Below are 21,583 nucleotides of genomic sequence, written 5' to 3'. Positions count from 1 at the left end.
ATATTATTATATATATAATATTATTAATATTGTTATATAATAATATAATAGATTATATATATTATATATAATATAATAGGTTATATATATTATATATAATATAATATAATATAATAATATTATAATGTTATTATTATAATAATATAATAATTATAATAATAAATATGATATTAATAATAATAATGATAATAATAATAAAGAACAACAGGAAAAGGCAGCTGTTTCCACAAAAATTATGTTTTATTCATATTGCAACAGTATTTTGCACACCAGATCACATGTAAAAGTTCCCTATGAATGTGTGGGTTTAGCAAATTTGAGCTCTCAACTATGTAATCTTTGTAGGAGGAAAGTTAAAAACAAGCTGGCTTTTCCTAGTAGTTATGATTTGAAATCAACTTCCTGATATGACTAATAATGAATTCCCACTTAAAAACTGTGTTTTGTATTGTGTAAGTTGCAATATGGGCTAGAAAGAGGTGTTGACCAACGGCTTTTTTTTTTGGTGACAATCAATGTTCCAGTCCTAAAGCTGCAATAAGAAATATTTCTCAGTTTCCTTTGTGACTTAGCAATCGATTAATTTTTTTTTAATGGTTCATTTTTGAGAGATTTTTTTTTCTCTTTAAAAGTGTTCTATTTTAAAACCTAAAAGCCAATTTGAAAAAGAAAAGTCAAAATGTTTAAGAATCATAAAATATATTTTGTCTTTTTTAAAAAAACCTTTTAATATAGTTAAAATTATAAACTGTTTTCATTTCAAAGTTATACATTGCTTTGGTCTACAAAAATCTGTATTGAAAGAACATAATTTGAAAATATATGTAGATACATATCTATATTCTTCCAAGTTAGTAATTTTTTGATTGATGGGAGAGACTATTATTGGTGATTTCTCTATCAGGTATTTAGCTGAAGCAGGTCAAAAGCTTTAGTAGAGATCCACTTATGTTATCTTAGTCCTTAAGGAAATACTCATCAAAACACTGTAAGCTTCAAGTCCAAATGTAATGAAATTTTTAAGATAGATTTTGCTTTTTTTTTTTTTTTTTTTTTTTTCAAAGCACAAGAGTTCACGTGAAGAGAAAAAGAAATTTAAATTTTACAGTAATGGATTTTTAACTTTGTCTTAGAAATAATAGATTGTGTTTGCTCTCAGATTTATGGAGTGTATTCACTGAGAATATAAATGACTCAGGGGCAGACATTTTTCCTATGATCGTCTTGATTTATAACTGAGAAATCCGTAAATTAAAATTACACTGATATGAGGAACTATCAGAAAGACAGCCCTAATCATCATTAGCCTTAAGCACCATGGTTGGTGAACTAGTAAAAATTGGGAACCCCACACTGAGCATCTCTTCAGGCAGCCATATCACAAGAAGATTTAAATCAGTATTGAATTTAACTTCTTTTCTAGGACTTGTAAATTATGTATCTAATGCTGAAGGAACCCATCAACATTGACATTAGTCAATTCTTTTTAAAGTAACAAGTTCAACATTCATTAGTTCCCTTTCTTGTGACGTGACAGAAAATGATTCAAGAAACTTATGATATTTTCTTTAACTGCAGCAAACAAGTTTTAAACTTTGCTTTAGGCCACTTTATTTCTGTACTTCATTAAAGAAGTCAGAGGGTCGTCCCCCCCCCACCGCAGCTGTGGTAAGCACTATATAATTGATAGATTTTTTTTTTTTTGAATTGCTGAACCTAACCCTAAGTCTAACAAAAGAACACACTACAGTGAAATACATAACAGGAGCACTTATTGCTATACATGATTATAACTGTAAACAAAATATGACAATTATACTGCCTGCAGGGTATTCTTCTGTCTATATGTAATAGGACAGTACAGTTCATACTTATATTCCATCACCTGAAAATGCTCGGTCAAAAATAAAAGTCATTGAGACAAGCAAAAATGTTTTGGATTCTTTTATTCTTCTTAAAATTATACTGCTGTCTTCCTTTATTCTATATAGGGCTGAAAGTCAAGTAGGAAGATACTATCACAGTTCTTAGAAGAGTACTTAGGTTTTTCAAAGCTAGTCCTGGTCTTAGCACTGATCAGTAAATATGGATCAGGATTTATTCCTCTTTACTCTCAGAGTCTGAGTTCAATATGAAAATTGTAGTCACTAAGGACAAATGCTGGACTGAAGAGATCAGTCAACAGTGGATGCACACTATGGACAACCAGTAAAGTACCAGAAACATGGAATTAAAATGGGATGTTATGATTTTGATAGGTTGCATATTGTATTATGCATTAAATATATATATATTTAAAATAAGCCAAATACAGATGCTAAAAAGCATTAAATGATTTTGAAGTGTACCTGTAAACATGACTGAAAATCAAACCAGCACTTGATTGTTTTGAACAAGGTCCAAGGACCCTAGAAGAATACAAGAATGAAAACTTGTCTTCTTTCCGAAGCTTTTTTCATTGTTAGTCCTAATAGTCTTCTCCTTCCTTCCTTCCTTCCTTCCTTCCTTCCTTCCTTCCTTCCTTCCTTCCTTCCTTCCTTCCTTCCTTCCTTCCTTCCTTCCTTCCTCCCTCCCTCCCTCCCTCCCTCCCTCCCTCCCTCCCTCCCTTCCTTCCTTCCTTCCTTCCTCCCTCCCTCCCTCCCTCCCTCCCTCCCTCCCTCCCTCCTCCTTCCTTCCTTCCTTCCTTCCTTCCTTCCTTCCTTCCTTCCTTCCTTCCTTCCTTCCTTCCTTCCTTCCTTCCTTCCTTCCTTCCTTTTCCTTTTCCTTTTCCTTTTCCTTTTCCTTTTCCTTTTCCTTTTCCTTTTCCTTTTCCTTTTCCTTTTCCTTTTCCTTTTCCTTTTCCTTTTCCTTTCCTCCTTTCCCAGTGAAACACATCAATTGACTCTCTAGAGACAATCTAGAGAGCTGCTAAGAAAATATCCTGAACTTGGACAACCATTTGTTCTTTATTAGAATAGTGCCAGATTGCCAATGAAACCTCTGCTTGAGAATTAGGATGAATTTTTCCCACCTTGCCAGAAGAAGTTAGTCAGGTTTCTCAGATGAGGCATGGGTTGATAGTAGATATTTCATTCATTAGTAGGTTTTGCTTTGGTCATCCTGTGTAAGAATTATTATGATTAGAATGAACAGTTCTTTAAATAAACACAGACAACAGGACTGCAGAGTATTCTTGTTTATATCAAAAAAAAAAAAAAAAAAAAGGTATTGCCATGCATGACAAATAATCACTTCTTTTAAAAAATAATGTATTTTTTTCTTTCACAATAAAAGCAAGTGTGCAATGATAAAATAATATAAAATCAAGGCCTTTTACATATGAGTGATAGAGTGCTTTATATTTATGTGTAAGACTTCATAGCTATGCCCATTGTAATGGTATGACTTTTAGCATAGATAAACAGCTACTGGGCATAGCAGGTAGTATGGATTATGAATTGCAGGCAGCAAGTCTGCAGTGCATTGCTTTGTGAGGTACTGGTGTGAAATATGGAGTATCAATCAGCATGTTCCTTCCCAGTCCCTTCCATCTTTCTCCTCTCCTACTCAGAAATTAATATATGTGTTATAATTGAAGACTGAGCTGCCCTTTAAACCTACAAGCAAAATATTCTTGCTTAAAAGCAAAAATGGTGAATTAAATGGTATTTAATTATTGTGCATTTGTGTTACATAATCGCAGTCTACTACTAAATTAAATTTAGTTAAATAGAAAATGAATGAGACATTTAGTGCTTTTGACATTAGGAAAGAGAGTAACTGAGCATTAGTTGTACATTACTTTATTTTTATATTTACTGTTTGTTTTCCTACAATTTCTCTTCATCTCACAACAGTATTAATTTAATTTCTTTAGGATACCCATCTAATATTTATCCAGGACTTTTCATCCTGATAAATCCCTGACCACTTTTTTTTTTTTTTAATTATTATTTTATTTTATTTTATTTTATTTTATTTTATTTTATTTTATTTTATTTTATTTTATTTTATTTTTAGTTATTAAATGACAGAGCCTGAATTATTTAGGCTATTTCCAAAATATTTGTCCACCATTTTTAGTGGTATTATTGTGATATTACAGTTTAAGTCAGGGAGTGAAGAATGAATATCTAATGTCATTGTAACTTCATTTTAGAAGCAACAGACTCAGTGGGGAGTGGGACAATAGGATGTGCCAGGAATGACTGAAACACATAGAGGAGATGATAGTATGGGTTTCAGTAACTCGATGAATTGCACTCCCCTTCAGGGAGAACAGAGGCATGAAGAAGAGGCTTTGCAATGGTTAACTGAGATTTGCATTGCCAGAGGCCATTGCTGCAGTGTACTCCTAGACTTGTGATGTAATCCATCTGTTCTCTTCCCAAGTGCTATGACCTCGTTAGCAAAACTGTGACTTCACTTCCAAAAGTAGACTAGCTTGAGAGAGTCCAGCCCAGCGGCAAGCAATGAGAATGATCACCCTTCTGAAGACATGCCTGTAGGGAAAGGTTGAGCCAACTAGGACTGTTAGGTCTGGAGAAGGCTGAACTGAGGGAAGTTGTGCTTATCTCTTTCAATACTGAAAGGATTATTCAGTAAAAGAACATATTGTTAGTCATAGTTTATTTGGCTATTAGGAGAAGTAGTGGATTTGAATTACAATACAGTTTTAATATGAGCATTCAGGAAAATTCTAATGAGGATAATTAAGCACTGGGTTACATTGCTTGGGGTACTGGGCAATCTCCAGAGCTGTGGGCTGGCTGGAGTGTGTGAGCTGTATGTGATTTTGACATAGTTGACTCAGATTTGGGGTCAGAGAATTAGTCCTGAAATCTCCTTCAGACATAATTTCTTAAGTTTTCTAGCTTTTGTTTTGCTTGATTTTGTAGTAAACTCCTCAAAAAAAGATTTCCTACATGCCTTCAGGAAATGCTGGGAAGGACACAAGTGAATGGACTCTCTATGCACTAGGTTTCACGAGTGAATGTAGGACTGTGTATATCTTCAGCAAGAGCTCTAGGAGAATGCTGTGACAGATTTATTAGCTTATAAACGTAGTTACTTATTTAGGATCCTCTATTGTTTAAATTCCTCGGGTTGTGCATCACATTAGTAGGTAAGGTCAGATTTTCTGTGAATCATAGGAGAACTCTCTATTCACATACAGAACTCCACACTGGATTTGTTTTTTAAGAGAGAACTGCTTAGTATTTCCCAGACTGGTTTATGGTTTTTATGTCTACATGGAAAGCAGTTTACTGCTGTGACAATGGTGATTTCTCCTACCCTCTCTCCTCTTTCTGGGAAGCATTTTTCCTGTAACCAAAAACAATACAGAAACTTTACCCTTAAAAATATTTAAAGTGCATCATTAGTTAGCCAAGAATAGGAAATATGTTTATGAACATTTTAATTCTTATTTTCTTAAATATTAAAAAATGGTTTCTTAAACAGGTATTTTGTGAAACTGCAAAGGCAGTCTAAAGACATTTAGGTCTCGTGAGAATGCATTGCAATTTTTCTATTTATCTGTCCCAGTTATGATCTCAATTTTTTTTATTTTTGTGTTTAAAATATTTAATAACTGAAATTTGCCCTATTTTGCTATAGAAGAAGACAGCTAAAGGGATCTCAAGACACTATTTAGCACTTGCATAAAAATAGTATCTTATATACTTACGTTAATCCATGGACAGAGACTTTACAGCCTCTGAGGGCATTCTCTTCCATTTCTTAATTTTCCATATCACTCTGAAGATAAGGTTTACTAGAAACACTTCTGATCTTTGCTGATTTCCTCTGGACTTCCCATTTGATTCTCATTCAGACTGAACCACAATGATCCAACCTTCACAAAGAGCTCTGTCTGGTCTCACTAGTGGAGGGTATAGGAGAAACATTTCATGTATTCACTGGTGTGGAGTAGAGGGGAAAGATTATTTTATCTATCTTTATCTTTCAGTGTGGCATATGGCCTTTTTGCAATATTATGGCATTGGTTCAACATATTTTGATCTATATAATAGCTCTGAGGTCTTGTTTTATGAAGAGCTCCTATCTCTCTGTGCTTTCTGTCCTGTGAAGTGCTGCCTGTTGGTTGTTCCTGTTAAACTGCTTGTTCCTTTTCTTCAGACTTTCGGCAGTTAGTCTGTTCTATATGGAATAACTATCCTGGCCTTCAGCATAGCTTCACTTTTCCAGTATTACTGCTCAACTTTGATCACCATATACTCAATTTTATCATCCAAATTGTATTGAATGGTTATTACAAGTACTGAATAAAGACAGAACAGACCCTTTCCGGGCCCCACCCTGTACTATCCCTTCAATTCTGACAGCAAATCAATGACAAATTTTATCTTCCTAGAGTTTTCTGATATAATTCACACTCAGCCCTTAGGGGCTAGATCTGTTTCAATAGGTTGCTTATGACTGAGAGTGTAATTTGAGATGGTGTCAAAAATCTTTCTAATGTTAAGATAAATGACACCTAACTGCTTGTCTCTCATCCACAATGCCTGTTACCCTCTCACTGAAGGAAATGTGACAGCTTATTGTTGACAGATCCCTGCTGACTGCTATTTGTCTTGTTTGTTTGTTTTCTGTTTTCAAAATATGTTTGTTTTATTTCTTTCAGGATTTTTCTGGGAATTCAAGTTAAACTAAGTGGTTGATAACTCCCTGGCTTCATTTCTCCCATTTTCTAACGATACACTCTTCATTTCCAAGTTTTGCATACTTCCTTGTAAAGTCTCAGTAGTTTTCTATCTCATCAGTTAGTTCTTTAAGTATCATAGAATAAATCTCAATACGCTCGGTCCATGTGAAAATCCCTGTCTTGAAAGTACATAATTTTGAATGTTTGCCTTTCTTTACTTAATTTCAAGTGTTTTTTGTTGTTGTTGTTTGTTTGTTTGTTTGTTTTTAATTTTATTTCCCTTAGTAAATGCATTGGATAATATCTTATCTAGTTTAAACTTCTTCAACATGCTTGTTTTTTTTCCTCCCAGATCACTGTCTCTCCACAGAATTTCCAATTGACTCTTCAGCCTAAGCTTCAACATAGGTTTGACAGAGAGCTCCTGCCCTGTTGTTGAAAATCTCAGTATAAAACAGTCTGTTGGCTGCTGGTTCTGAACTAGCTCAGACTTTCAGACTTCGTATATGTGATATTGTAACCTGGATGGATCTGTGTTTAAAGGGCCTATCTTTCTGATGATTTTCCTTCATTTATGTAGTGCTGAAAATTCAAAATAGTTATATTTGAAAGATCTGACTATTCACTAAATGGAGTTGGCAAAGGCAGCATGAACTATTACAGAGGAAGCTACCTTAAAGAAAAGTCAAAATCTACATGTCAATGGTTAGGACTCTGAATGCTTCAGGGTAGCAGGTACAACACACATTAACTTTTTCTTAAAAACAGGTTAGACAAATATGTCAGGAATGGTTTAGGTATAGTGCTGCTTCTCATCAGACAGGAAAAAAACGTGATCCCTAAATTTCATTGAAGCTTGTCTGTTTCTCTGTCACAGTCAATTATGGTACAGAGCATCTGAGGTGAGGGCAACTTTGATCAAAATTTCAGGTGCTTCACTTCACTGAAACACTTTTCAGAGCTTGAGGCTCATAAGATGATCTTCCAGTTCTATTTCCTGTTATTATTTGGGAGTGGAATTATTACTTTTGTGCTTTCTCTCTTGCTGCCACTCATGCTTCAATGGAAATATTTGCAATATTTTTATGATTGGTTATTTTCTAGTTTAAAATAATATACATTAAAGATAAGAAAAGGGGTTATAAATTGTCTTCTTAAGTATATTAAATATGTGTAAGGGCCCATGATTTTGTTGGCATAACTTTATTGAAGTTACAGGGCTGGTTTAAATCTGGGGGAGTTAGTCCTGTGGTTTTTAATGTCATGTACCTATGAAGTAGGCCATCATGAAAGTGTTTGGGGACAGAATTTCCCCAGTGATTAAAACCATGTAATGGTGGCTTTTTTATTGGAAATTGGGATTTCTTCAATGAATTAGCCAGTGACTTAAAATTAAAAGAAAAAAAAAAGTCTATATGAGAGTCCTTTAAAGTCGAATGGTAGGTGTGCTTAAATCCTTCAGTTTGCTGTGAAGTGAGGGAGAATCTGAGCAGCAATGGGAATGAAAGGCATCTGACAAATTGGAGCTCCAGACTTGGACTCAAACATTAAATGAGGTGATAAAAGCAATAGGTTTGGTAGGGAACAAATTTGTTATGGAACAAAGCTTTATCAAGAAATGCAACTAGACTGTTAAACTAGTAATAGCATGGACCTTGGGCAAAGCTGTGAATATTCCCCAGGTACATGGAAAATGATGTTAAGGAATTTTTTGCCAGAACTGAGATCCTTTTCTCAAAGCACTAAATTTCTGAGCTACGGATACAAACTATTTCTGCATGATCTACAAGAAAAATTGTCTCCAAACCTTGTGGTTCAAATGGACATAGTACTGGTCAAGACCTACCACTTGACAAAAAAAAAAAAAAAAAAAGCACAAAGATGGATTTTTTCCTTTAAAAGTATTATTATTATTAATAATTCTTATTATCATTATTATTGATATTAATAATAATAAGAATAAGATTTTTTTTTAACCTGGCTTATTATAAGCAAAGTTATGGCTCAGTCTGCTTTTAGTAGCATATAATGGCTTCAGTTCTTGCATGTGCATCATAAGGTATATAGGAATAGAACATCAAAATGCTCATTAAAATCTCTCCAAGTGCATGCCAAGTACATGTAGGGATAGTGAGGAGCTCTGGGTAATTACATGCAATAGAAATTGTCTATGTGAAAATAGTCTGCATAAAGTATAAATTTGAAAACTTGATTTGCAGTCTGATCCTTTCATAATAATCATATATTTTTGAAATATAGACAATAGACCTTGCAAAGTACGTCCAAAAATGTGAAGTCTGCTGATGTTATTTTGAATAGGATATTTCTGTGTCATAGAACTATTAAGTAAATGATTGGGAGGAGGGGGAGGTCTTAGTCTCATTTGAAAATAAAGAACCTATCTCCAGAGGCAGGTGCTTTAATAGTAGCACCTAAGATTCATGCTTATAAAGAAGAAAAATTATCTTGCTTGTACTGAACAGAAGTGCCTACCAGGTTGCTGTAAATTTCCACCTAATAGTTGCACTGTGCAGGAACAGTAGCTGTTTACTTGATGACCTGCTAATCACTGCATTTTGTGCCAGTCTACTTCCCAAAGCACCTGAGAATAAAAAGTGGTTTTCCGTGTACTCCATGCACATTACTAAATCTGGTGTCTGGCAAATCAACAAAGGGAATATATTTCAGCTCTGACCTGTATATCAGGGGTTTGTTAGGGTCAGTACTTCCGGAGCCTGTAAGTATCTGCCAAACTACAGTTAGAGAATAATATTGTATGCAAACAGATCCTGATCTATTCAAAGACTAGCATTTTAAAGTTTAAAGATTCTGTAGCACTATTCTGTGTATATTATGATACAGTAGTATGATCATTCCCTGTTTACAGTTTCCACAGTATGCTCTTTTATATTCAGTAGGCATGACTTATATAATTTAACTAGTGAGGTTATTTTCTCAGCACACTGAGTGTGTGCTAGTATGTAACCCTTTCTTTTTGATTATGAGAAACGTTTACGCTATTTTCTCTTTACAAGTATCATCTCACAGCATCCTGCAGTTAATTTTATTTATTTGTTTGTTTGTTTGCTTGTTTTCCTTAGTTGATAATGACTTGTTAATGTGGATAGAATATTAAAAATGAATTCTCTTAGTTTTGGTAATTCCACAGATTGGGGATACTGCATTTCTTGGAAGCTGAAAATGACAAGAAAGATTCTGACATACTGAAGAAACAGAATTGTTGTAATGTTTCTGATGTAACTTCTTTGAAAAATATTGCTCACTTTTAAAAGCAAAAATAAGTTTTAATCGTGATTTCTAAAGTATAAATATTTACTGGTCAAAAGCCCTGTCAGACCTGAGAGACTGAGATCAGTTTAGTCCCTGGCATCACTGAGATTCAGAAAATATAACATCCCTACTTAAACATTTCACCCACATTTTAAACTTACATGCAGAATGTCTCCACTCTTACATGCATGACAGCTTCCCTCCAGCCAACTGCAAAGCTGAGGGTCAAGCAGGTTAAGTAATGTGCCCAAGGTCACCAAGAAAGTCAGATTGTATCAGAGCTGTATGGGCTAACTCTAAGCAAACAGCGTAAGAGACCAAAGCTGTGTAACCATTCTGTAGCACTGCTTTCAAATATAAATATTGCCTTCCTTCCTGATAATTTCACAGTTATTGCATATGATCAAGCTTCTCAGACTCTTCTTCAAATGTGTCTGATATTCAAATACATTAATTTTCAACTGGTTTGTGGTAAAACCAAGAATATGATCTCATGTTCTTTGCAAACATTTAGGAACATCTGTGCCTCAAATTCCAGAAAAAGACATCTCAGTTTTTAGGAAAATATCTGTACATGGTAAATAATGGTAGAAGTGAGGTAAATAATTCTAAGGAATTATAGCAATTTTGTTACTGTTAGTGATCTGTTACTGCCATTGACAATCTGGATTCATTCTAATAGTTTTTTTTTTTTATATATATATAATTATTATTATTATTATTTTCTTGTTTGCTTGCTTTTTTTTATTATCATATTTTTTTGTCCATGACTTATTTCCTTTCTGCACATGCCTGCTTAAATATTTGTAAATTTAGTCTGTAAGTATACTCAGCTTTTCTCTAGGGGGATAAAATTTAGCTGGCAGACTGAATGCAATGATCATTACATTTAGGCTCATAATGAATTCACTTTAGTTGAACCAGTTGCAGTTTAATTCTGGTATGTGATGGTTCAGATGACTTGATTGGACAAGGTACATTAGAGACTTGAACTTTTACTGTGAGAATAGATGCATTAGACAATTCAAAAGCTAAATATTAGACTAAATTGCCCTAATTCATTCATTTGCTATGCTCCTCTGATAAACCTTTTTGTCAGAAGAGAAATAATTCCACAAATTTGAGACAGAAATAAATGCAACTCTTAGTAACAGCTGCAGGCAATATTTCAGTTCTTTGTCATTTTTATAACTGAGAATCTGAACATGTATTAAAATCCATATGAAGTGGTATGTGAGAACTTTGGTGATTCTGAAGGTCTTGGCTTACTGACTACCAAATAACATGTTAGCCTGTTCTCATAATTCTGGCAGAATGCACTATTTGCATTCTTCTATCCAGATCTTGTATAATTCTGTTCATTAAAATAATATTCCTAAGCATGTATTTTTAATTTTTAAAATAATTTTTTAGCTCTGAGATAAGGTTTCAAAAATGGAATTCCTGCAGTTAATGATACAACATAATCCAAAAAATAAATAAATAACATACTACCCAGCAAAGTCCTTGATAAAAATTCTGTGAGGTTTGTCAAATGCTTTGTATAATCACTCATTGCTGAAGTAAGTGATAAATTATTTCATGATCTCAAATGGAAAACATAATTTTTTTTGTATACGTAAATGGTTCAGAATTTGTATGTGACCTATTAGCAGCAATTTTTATCAATCTCCTTTGGTTTCTGAGGGCATTGCTAAATGAATGAGTTGTTTGATTATTGGAGGAACATAGGTGCCAGGAATGTGAATGTACTTCTTGTACAGTGTCATGTAAATCTCATCTTGTTTGAACCCATTTCTTGAATCATTAATTTTTAGCTTTATTAGATATTAGAGAAAATTGTAATTGTGATGCTTATGAAGGATGAAGGTGTTTACTCAATTTTGATATGAAATGGCATTTCCTCTGTGTTTTGATGATTTAGTGAACTGCAAACCTTAGGGCTGCAAATTAAAGCAAATTGCGACTCCATCAGGCAGATAACTCATAGAGGGATGATTTTTATGCCTATTTAAATAGCAATGAAGCCATTCTTTTTTTTGTATCATGATGCATTTTGTAGAAAATTAGTATGTGTCTTACAGACATGCTGTCACACTCTTTTTGATGTTTTCACTTCAGTAAATATAGTAATAGTAGAAAACAGTAACTCATAGTAGGCCAAAGTGAGGTGCTCCATGATAACGCATCAATCTATCACTTTCCAAATTCAGAGGAGCTACTCATGTAAAATTAATAATTATGTTTATGTAATTATTAATAGTAAATACAGAGCTAGCCAATCCAGTCTATCTGACCTACACAATAAATTCAGATGTATTTTACACTGGACTTAATCTTGTCATATTTCACACTGTAGTCAAAAGCAGCTGGCAGATGTCACATGAAAATGAAGGTGATGAAGTCTTCTAGAGTCTAAGTTTACCTAAGGCTACTTAAAGATCGGAGAGTCACCCAGCCCTAGCAAGGGCTAAGCAGTGTAAAGGCTGTTGAAGACCCAGAGATTTTGATCCGTGAGGGCTGAAGTGCTGCAGAACAAGTTTACTGCAATGTCAAAAATAAATAAATAAACAAACAAACCTACCTATATATTGCCTTTTTTTTTTTTTTTTTTTTTTTTGTAGCCTTTTCTTCTTTGTGTGTCTAAAATTAAGCTCTTCTGAAGTTAGCTTTGTAACATTTAAGCTTCTAGGTCACCTTGGTGTAGGTTTTCTGAATTATTTAGGTGTTGAAAACTGCAGATGGAAACATAGTGGGATTATCAAAAGCACTTAAACAGATATGGCACATATCTCCCATTTAAATTAATTAACTGGATTGAAATGTTCCCACTGGCACTTTTGAAAGTTCCACTGTGAAATGTTTACTTTTAAATAAAAAAAAATACAGATTTTCAAAGGAGGCTGAGCATCCAGAAATTCCCTTTGAATTTGATGGCAATTATAGGCATTCAGATGATTTTCCTCTTTCTTGTATCTTAACAGTTTCTATTATCATTTATTGTCTAAAGTTAATCTCAAAGTGATAACAACAGTGCTATAACCTACGCATAGGAAAATAATGACATAGTTGAATCTTCTGCACAGGTTCAGGAAGCCAGGTCCTTCATATATACATTCAATGACTGGAAAAACTGATAGAGCTTTAAGTGTTTTGGTGTTTTTTTTTTTTTTTTTTTTTTAATTATTATTTATTTATATATATATTTTTTTATAATTAAGTCTTGTACTAGATTTCCTTATCAAATTCCTATTATACAAAACAATAGTTAAAAAATACATTAAAGGCAAGGAGTGCTGTGGGTTATAGGTAGCTGGGAATGAATCAGATGACCAGAAGTAGCATGACTTTTCAGTATTTAATTGCTGCATATACAGAGACCCTTACCGGATCTACCCAGACATAATAAAAGTAAGCAGTGTTCACTCTGTTATAGTTTCCTCTGCCCTTTCCTCTGCCTCTGTCACAGTAGGGTCTAAGTAGCAGTCTGAGGGTGTATACACATTAGCATTTTGGTTTCCTTCAAGAGTCTGCCTTGAAATGAATCTGCTAATTATTCCCACTTAGCACACTTGCTCATACTGTGGAGTGGGTCTCAGGCTACGTGAACTGAATTGCTTTTGGCTGAAATGAAAACAGAAGATACTCTCCAGAAGGACATTAGTCTTCTATAATCATTACCAGGGCTTCCGTCCACTCAACCAGGCCAGAATTAGCCCGATATTACCTTCCCAGTCTCTAATTTCAAATACTGACCAACAAGACCAATATGTCTTCAGAGCCAACACCTGAGCTCCACAGATTGGCTCTTACTATGTTACTTTGCTTTTTAATGTAGCTTGGTTCATGGGAGGACCCCACAAAGTAGTATAAAGAGGGAATTCAAAGTGGTATAAAGGGGGAATTACATCTTTGTACCTACTTTCAGAGTTAAAAAAACCACTGCCAGAATTTTCTAAGAACTGCAAACATCTTAAAGGTGATCTCTAATTTCAAACACTGTCCAATGTTTCTTAGGAAGGTTTCTTCTCCTTCTTTGAAAATGGGATAAAAAAGTAATGAGCAAGAACTCAAAATTTTTGTTAAGAGCCTTTTCAGAAATGTAGGTCAGCCTAAAAATCACTATAGGTTTTGACTAAAAAAAGCCATACAAACAGGACCATTATTAAGACGTCACTTGTATGCAGTGTAAAATGCACCTTCACCAGCCATTCACCCTGATTATTCTCTACACTCTCTACACTGTTTTAGAATGTTTTTACACTTTGAGAGCCAACTCTCGTTTGAATTGTTCCATTTCTAACAGCTAATCATGTTTGTTTTCATAATTCATTTTAAAAAAGTGTCAAGTTTGTTAAGCTGGTGACTTTTTCAACATTAATAACCCTATATTGCCATGCTGGAAGATATTTCTTCTGTAGATCATGTGTTGGATGTATTTGAATAAAAAATCAATATAAATCTTTACCAGTGACCTTCTGAGACAGCAAATTGTTTTCAGTTGTTGCCACTGGAACCTTAGGCACTCTAATGTATTTCCAACCAGGATTTTTTACGTGTGTTTTAAGTTAATTAAAGCACAGTTAAGACAGAAGTGTACGATATCACAAGTAATTGTGGAATAAATTTTTTTTGTGTGTGTGTGTGTTTTTTTTTTAATTAATTAATTAATTTATTTATTTTATTAGAATAGAATCTCTAAGAGACACAAAGGAACTCTTTCTACCTATCTAAACTGTGGATTCACAGTATAGTAAAAGTGGTTCTAGCATGCTTAATGCTAGATAAACACTTTAGCCTCATAGTATTAAATATTGATCAAGTATGAGCTCACTTTTCTAATTGATATGTATTAAAAAATCGGACACTTTAGCTTTATCCTGTCAGGCTTTCTGCCAGCCTAGATATTGCCTGTCCATGACACTCTAACTTTATGCTGGAACAGGTGCTAAGTATTCTCCTGGTGATTTTGTATTGTGTGCTATAATCTGGCAAATAGGCAGTACTGTTCTGTTTTGAGTCATCCCAAATTTACCCACACAGCCATGGCCTCATGTTACCCCATTATCAAAGTATCTGACCAAATCACAAGCTTTGATGTATTTATTCTCCTAACAACTCTGTGAAGGGAGAATATGTCTCAGATGTCACAGATTTCATCATAACATGCCTTCTCTCTTGTGTAGTAGATGAAACATTAGGGGTTATGCAGGCTTTAAGAATTTCAGTGATTAAAACCCAGAGATTGTAACAGATTGTAACAGGTGAATGTTTTCTTAAAATGTCAAGCGATCTGCTAGGGCTCTAACAAAGCTATTTCATGACGTTGGATTATTCTTATGCTTTTTACGAAGTTAATTACTTGAGTGTTTTCTTTTTAGATAATCACTGGATGTTCAGTTTTATTCACCCTACATGGTAGTGCGACCAGTGCACTGACTCTTTCAGGAAGGCAAATGGGGCCAGTGATGTTACACTGAGATTTTCTCTCAAGTCTGTCGAAAAACTGCTGGAAAAATAAATCTTTAAGGCCAAAATTATCCCACTCGATAAGCTGTCCCCATTCTGTCCTCCTCCAGAATGAACTGAAAACAGTCCTGACACGTGAAGTTTTGTTACTGCTGTTTCACTTATAAATAAATGCTCTAAATTGAATAAAAGTGCTAAGTACTTAATAGGCAAGAACAAGGCAAGTCTTTCATCCTTGAGTATTTACCACCTAATAAAGGCATAAAAGGTGGAACATGGGAGTAAAACAGTGTGAATATGGTGCCTATAAGCAATTCCTTGCTCTGCAAGCTGTTCTGGTTCAGTCAGGGTGATCTCTTGCAGAACACAATGTTGCTACGGGTGGGCTAGGGAGAGCTGTGACCAAATTGAGCGATAATTTTCAGATATATTGCTTTAAATCCATTAATTCCCTATACAGATTTTATTGGGGGGAGGGAAGGTAATCAGGAAGAACAGGCAAGGGGATAAAAAACAACCAACCAACCAAACAAACAAAAATGTATTTTATTAAGGTTCTACTATGGAGAAATCTGGGATTTCAAAAGCAAGATTGCATTGTGTGCATCTGTTTAGTGCTACAAAAAGAACCTTGGAATTTTTAAATCAGATCTAAAGTGTAGCCATGACATATTTTTGCATTACTATTCAGAAAGCACTGTATGCTCATTTTTATCTTCTAGAAATGAAAAGAAAACTCTCTTTTGAATTTCAAGACCTAGAAAGTGAAGAAGTATAAAATACTCACATTCTTGGAAGAGGTGGCATTCCATTTCCTGTGCATAGATCTTTTTTCTGGCACTTTTTGTTCTGCTAGAGCTGATGCAAGGAGATTTCAATCTATTTCTTCACTGTACCAGAAACTTATTTGAAACTCACGTAGCCTTATTTTGTAATTAAATGTTTGAGAACTAGTGGTATTTATATTTGCATATGATTAACTTTTAAAGTGCTGTGTACAGGGCTTTTTGCTTTCAAACTAGCCTGGAGTCAATAAATATCCTTACAGATGTCAATTTGGTCAGCAGTAAAGAGGTAAATAGAAACTAATGACACTCATCAAGCCTGTGGCATGAATGATTTATTGGGCACAATCATTTAACGCTTTCATAAAGTCAATACAAGGGAAAGAAACAGGTTTCTTATTATGGTAAACTGTATTTGTACTGTCAGCATGTAGTGATTTATGACAAACCTGTGGCCAGGATTAGGATATTATAAATGGGGGAAAATAGAAAGCTCATTAATTTTTTATACCCACAGGTAGAAGACATGCAGTGGGCTAATAGAGAACACACTCATCCAGCATCTGTCTGCAGCCTGCCCTGTAAAGCTGGGGAAAGAAAGAAAACTGTGAAGGGGGTGCCCTGCTGCTGGCACTGCGAACGCTGTGAAGGGTACCACTACCAGGTGGACGAATTCAACTGTGAGCTGTGCCCAATCAATAAGAGACCGAACGCCAATCGTACTGATTGCCAGCTTATCCCTATAATCAAACTGGAGTGGCATTCCCCATGGGCCATTGTGCCTGTCTTCATAGCTATCCTTGGTATTATTGCCACAACCTTCGTCATCGTGACATTTGTCCGGTACAATGATACGCCGATTGTCAGGGCCTCTGGACGGGAGCTCAGTTACGTGCTCTTGACTGGGATTTTTCTCTGTTATTCCATCACATTTTTAATGATTGCAAGTCCTGATACAGTGATCTGCTCATTTCGGAGGATCTTTCTAGGACTTGGTATGTGTTTCAGCTATGCTGCCTTGCTTACCAAAACAAACAGAATTCACAGAATATTTGAACAGGGGAAAAAATCAGTCACAGCTCCCAGATTTATTAGTCCAGCTTCCCAGCTGGTGATCACTTTCAGCCTCATATCCTTGCAGCTTATTGGAGTCTTCATCTGGTTTGCTATCGATCCACCACATACCATAGTAGACTATGGAGAACAGAGGACACTTGAACCAGAAAATGCCAGGGGAGTTCTCAAATGTGACATTTCAGATCTTTCTCTCATTTGTTCCCTTGGATACAGTATTCTCTTGATGGTCACATGCACTGTTTATGCTATTAAAACAAGAGGGGTTCCAGAGACCTTCAATGAAGCAAAACCCATTGGATTTACTATGTACACAACCTGCATAATTTGGTTAGCTTTCATTCCAATCTTTTTTGGCACAGCTCAATCAGCAGAGAAGGTAAGTTATAAGTTTACAAATCAATTACTGTCCTCTCTTTATTTTTGTTTTGCAATACTTTTAACAGTACAATATTTTCACTTACAAACTAGTAATTCTGAATGCTAATTGTGAACAGAATCTCAGAATTCAGAAATAATAAAATATATGATTCAAATGGTAGATTGCATTTTAACACAAGTTACTTTATGTGATTGTAGTACGGTTGTCCTAATAATGTAATAATGTAGTGAGAAAATAAAAATACTCTCACTATGTACTTACATTAAATTAGCATTTCTTATGCTTATTACTATCCTTCTGTGATGCTCTAGCCTGTTACATGAAGCACTGTAAATCTTTGTTCTCTTTGTTAGGAAGAGTGAATTAAGTATACGTGAAATAATTTAAAGCACAAATCACTAGTTATTGTTGCAGAAGAGAAAGAAAATATTTTCCTGATGCTTTAATGAGAAATTCAACATTGCATACTATGATATCTGTTATTCCTCTTTCAGTTGGCATGATTCTTTCCTGATATCAGTCATGGTAAACCCTGCAAAACACATCAGTCAGTTAACTCTACTGCTCTTTGTTCTAATGGGAAGACAGAGATAAATGTTGACTGTGTGGGTTTGTATTCAGCTGATAGTAGTGAAGATGACAAGTTAGGTAGGAAAGAGCAATAATAGCAACATCAATCTTCAAAACTGCAAATCTGCAAGGTTTGGAATACAATAAAATAGGAAAGTCATCAGTTCTTTTCATAATCTCTTTTCCTTTTTTTTTCTAACAGGTGATTTTTAAAGTGTTTTTAAGTTTATATTTTTAGTTTAATTAATTCAATTGGAAAAGTCAGCATGTATCCTCTTGTAGTAGTTCAAAGTTTTAACACGTTTGTGGTTCTGATGACACTCATACCTGCAGAATTAAAGAATGGGTCCGAATAGCTTCATAAAACACCTGTTAATTCAAACAGAAGGATCATGAGGGGAAGGCAGTGTGGCAGAAAACAAACAAGAAAACAAACAAACAAATAAAAAACACATTTTCCTCACTAAAAAATGAGGTAAACAGGCTTACTGAATTGCATCAGGCTTAATTTCCATGGCCTTTTGGATTAAGTCAAGAGAAACAAGTACCAAAGTAATGGCATATTATAGATACAGTTACTAAGGATTTTAAAAGTCTGATATATGAAAATATGTTCAGATGCATTGACCATAAATGTTAAATTTGTGTGTGTATGTTTTTGGTTAAGTCACACACAGTTTATGTTTTAACAGCTTGGGGCAGTAAATTTTATGGCAAGTACCTATAGAAATACAAATGTATTTCTGAGTATTGAAACACAGAAATATTACTTGGCTGGATACTAGGCAGTGAGGTTTTACACTACTGTGATTTACACCTCTGATTTACACTGTGATTTAGTGATTTACACCAGTGTTTCACTTTAGCTTGTAGTAAAGAATGATTTGGTTTTGACCACTAAAGACAAGATTAATGAACACCTCTTTTGCATTTCTCTTATGAAATCCAAGACTGAATGCACAAATTATACTAAATTGCACAGCTTCTACACTAAATTTCACTTCTTAGTTGCTTTTTTTTTTTTTTTTTTTTTTTTTTTTTTTTTTTTTTTTTTACAAATGATTTGTTATTCTTCGGATAACTTTCAGGAAGAAAAAAGCAAATTAATATGCTAATACAGTAGTTTTGTAATTCAAATAATTCTTTTCAGAGTGCTTCTACTTTTGGCTGCAAATAAAAGCATGTTTCCACACAGTCTTACAGACATCATCATAATAGCTCATGCAGTCATACAATTAATTGTTTATCTGAACAGGAAAAAATATAATAGGGTAGTGCACACATATATACATTGAATATACTCAAACTCACTTGCAGGTTTTTCAGTTAATCAACACTGAAAGAAGCATTTTTAAAACAAACTAATACAGTATAGGATATCTTATTTTAAATTTGATATCATGATAATTTTGGAGGTATTTTCCACTCTAAATAATTCAATGATCCTATGATCTTTTCTAAAGATGAAAGAAATTAATTAAAAAATAAACAGACTTTTCTTCAAAGCTTACTCACTCACTTTGAAGTTAATCTTGCAGTTGATTTTAGTATCCTTCTTTTTATGGCTTGAGTTTGTTTAGAGAGAACTGAGCAATAAGTTCAGGAACTTAAAATACTCTTTTAAAGTAATGATTCGTTTTTTGAAATGTTGACTAATAAAATTTAACATAGCATTCACTACAAGCCAGGTGTACTTCCAACTAGCATTTCATTGTGCTATTAAGTTTCAACACATTTCTGTCTGAATAGTTAAACGTTCTCAAAAATGTTTTGGTGCACTTCGGTTTTATAACAATAGCAGAAGTTTTGCATATTTGGGAAGAGAGGTTATGTTTACTTAATTAACTATTCTGTGAGTACAGATTAAGTAGAAAATGCTTTGAGGAACTTTTATTTTTATTTCACTGTCAGGATATTTCCACTGATAAATGAAAAAAATAGGATCATTAAATGCTAAATACAGGTGTCTGGATCCAAAATCCATAGGTCATTATGGAAATTTTAACTTTACCATTAGTGGTCATTGGATAAGTTCCCTAAAATATATAGCTGCTAGGAGATTCTGGATAGAATGCAAAGAATACATTTGGTACAAGTTCAGCCATTGAGTGTAGGTGTATGTCAAACTTCAAATGTGCTTGACGAAGGGCATGCAAATAAGTATATTGCTGCATAACCCAAGCTTGCTGGCTTTTATGGATCTTCACATTTATTGTTTGTCCTTAGTCTTAATAATAATAATTAGAAGAATCACTAAACATGGCATTTTTAGGTTGTTATTTCTGTAGATGTTCTACAGAGAAGAATAATAGTGTTGACTTTTAAATCCCATTTGATTTTTTTTGTCTAATTCATGATTTTGTCCATTCATGATCTGGCCAGTTTTGACAGCTGCTATTAAGAAAAAACAAAAACAAAACCACCACCACCACCACCACCACCACCAAAACACTAAAAATTACAGATTATTCCAGTGCATCATAGAACCAAATTAAAAATTTATTCCTAAATCATAAAACATCTTTTTTTTTTTTTTTAAAGACTTGCATAAATGTCTGTGAGGTTCTTTAGAGGAAAAGGAGTGAATTTCTGTGAGAAAGCCTTCTGTCAATGTAAGCCTCCATCTGCACATGTCCATGGCAAAGCACTTTAGTATTGGAATCATCTGGAATAGAGATATCTAAGATGTCATGATGACTGGAATGCCACAGAAAAAGAGAGTTAAATTAGCTGAGTGATTAAAACAGATGTTTGGTGAACCTCTAGGTAAAATTAAGTTACAACAGTAGACTGCACAAAAACCATCTGAGGATAGATGGCTATTTGAACTACATCCCCATTTGACAAACAGAACTAGTTTAATTTTCTCCCTTTTACCAGTTTTGACAGGTGGATAAATCATGTTCATTCACAGATAATACAGACACCATTGATTATTATTAACCTGGAAATACTGTGTTTTGAATGAGAAGATGAATACTTGCTTCCCATACTGTGAAAGAAAACAGGTTGTACTTTCCTTTAAGGAAAGAGGATCATAGAAAATACTGTAAGATTTCTGCCTTCTCCTCCCCCTGGAAGCAATTGTAAGGTGTGATCTAGTAAAGGAGATAAATTTTACCACATTTTCCAGTTAATCTGATAAGTTATTATCTTTATCATCTTACTATAGTAACTAATTTAATCTTGGATTTGCTGATCAAGTGGATCTTAGCTGTTAGTAACATTGAAAGAAGGTAGAAACACTTCTAAGAGTATCCCAATTATACCAATATTAATTTGACTTGTAAGCAACTGCTGTAGTTATCAAGAGGAAGATACTCATTTCCGTGTGGGAGAGCAAAATGGTTCCATTAGTCGAATAAG

At 34.2% G+C, this 21,583-nt stretch overlaps 1 protein-coding gene across 1 annotated transcript in view; it reads left to right on the top strand.

Annotated features, from left to right (window-relative positions):
* GRM8 (glutamate metabotropic receptor 8) overlaps positions 1-21,583 on the top strand; it is a gene marked incomplete at both ends in the record, with an annotated part of 337,473 nt that overhangs the window by 275,185 nt on the left and 40,705 nt on the right. The window contains one exon of the mRNA XM_084289618.1: positions 16,709-17,644. Within this exon, the coding sequence (XP_084145744.1) occupies positions 16,709-17,644 (936 nt within the window). The remainder of the gene's footprint in view (positions 1-16,708; positions 17,645-21,583) is intronic.

This window comes from Netta rufina, assembly GCF_964035555.1.
Source record: "Netta rufina genome assembly, chromosome: 1".
In the NCBI taxonomy this organism is placed as follows: domain Eukaryota; kingdom Metazoa; phylum Chordata; class Aves; order Anseriformes; family Anatidae; genus Netta; species Netta rufina.
This window is presented reverse-complemented; position numbering and strand designations above follow the sequence as displayed.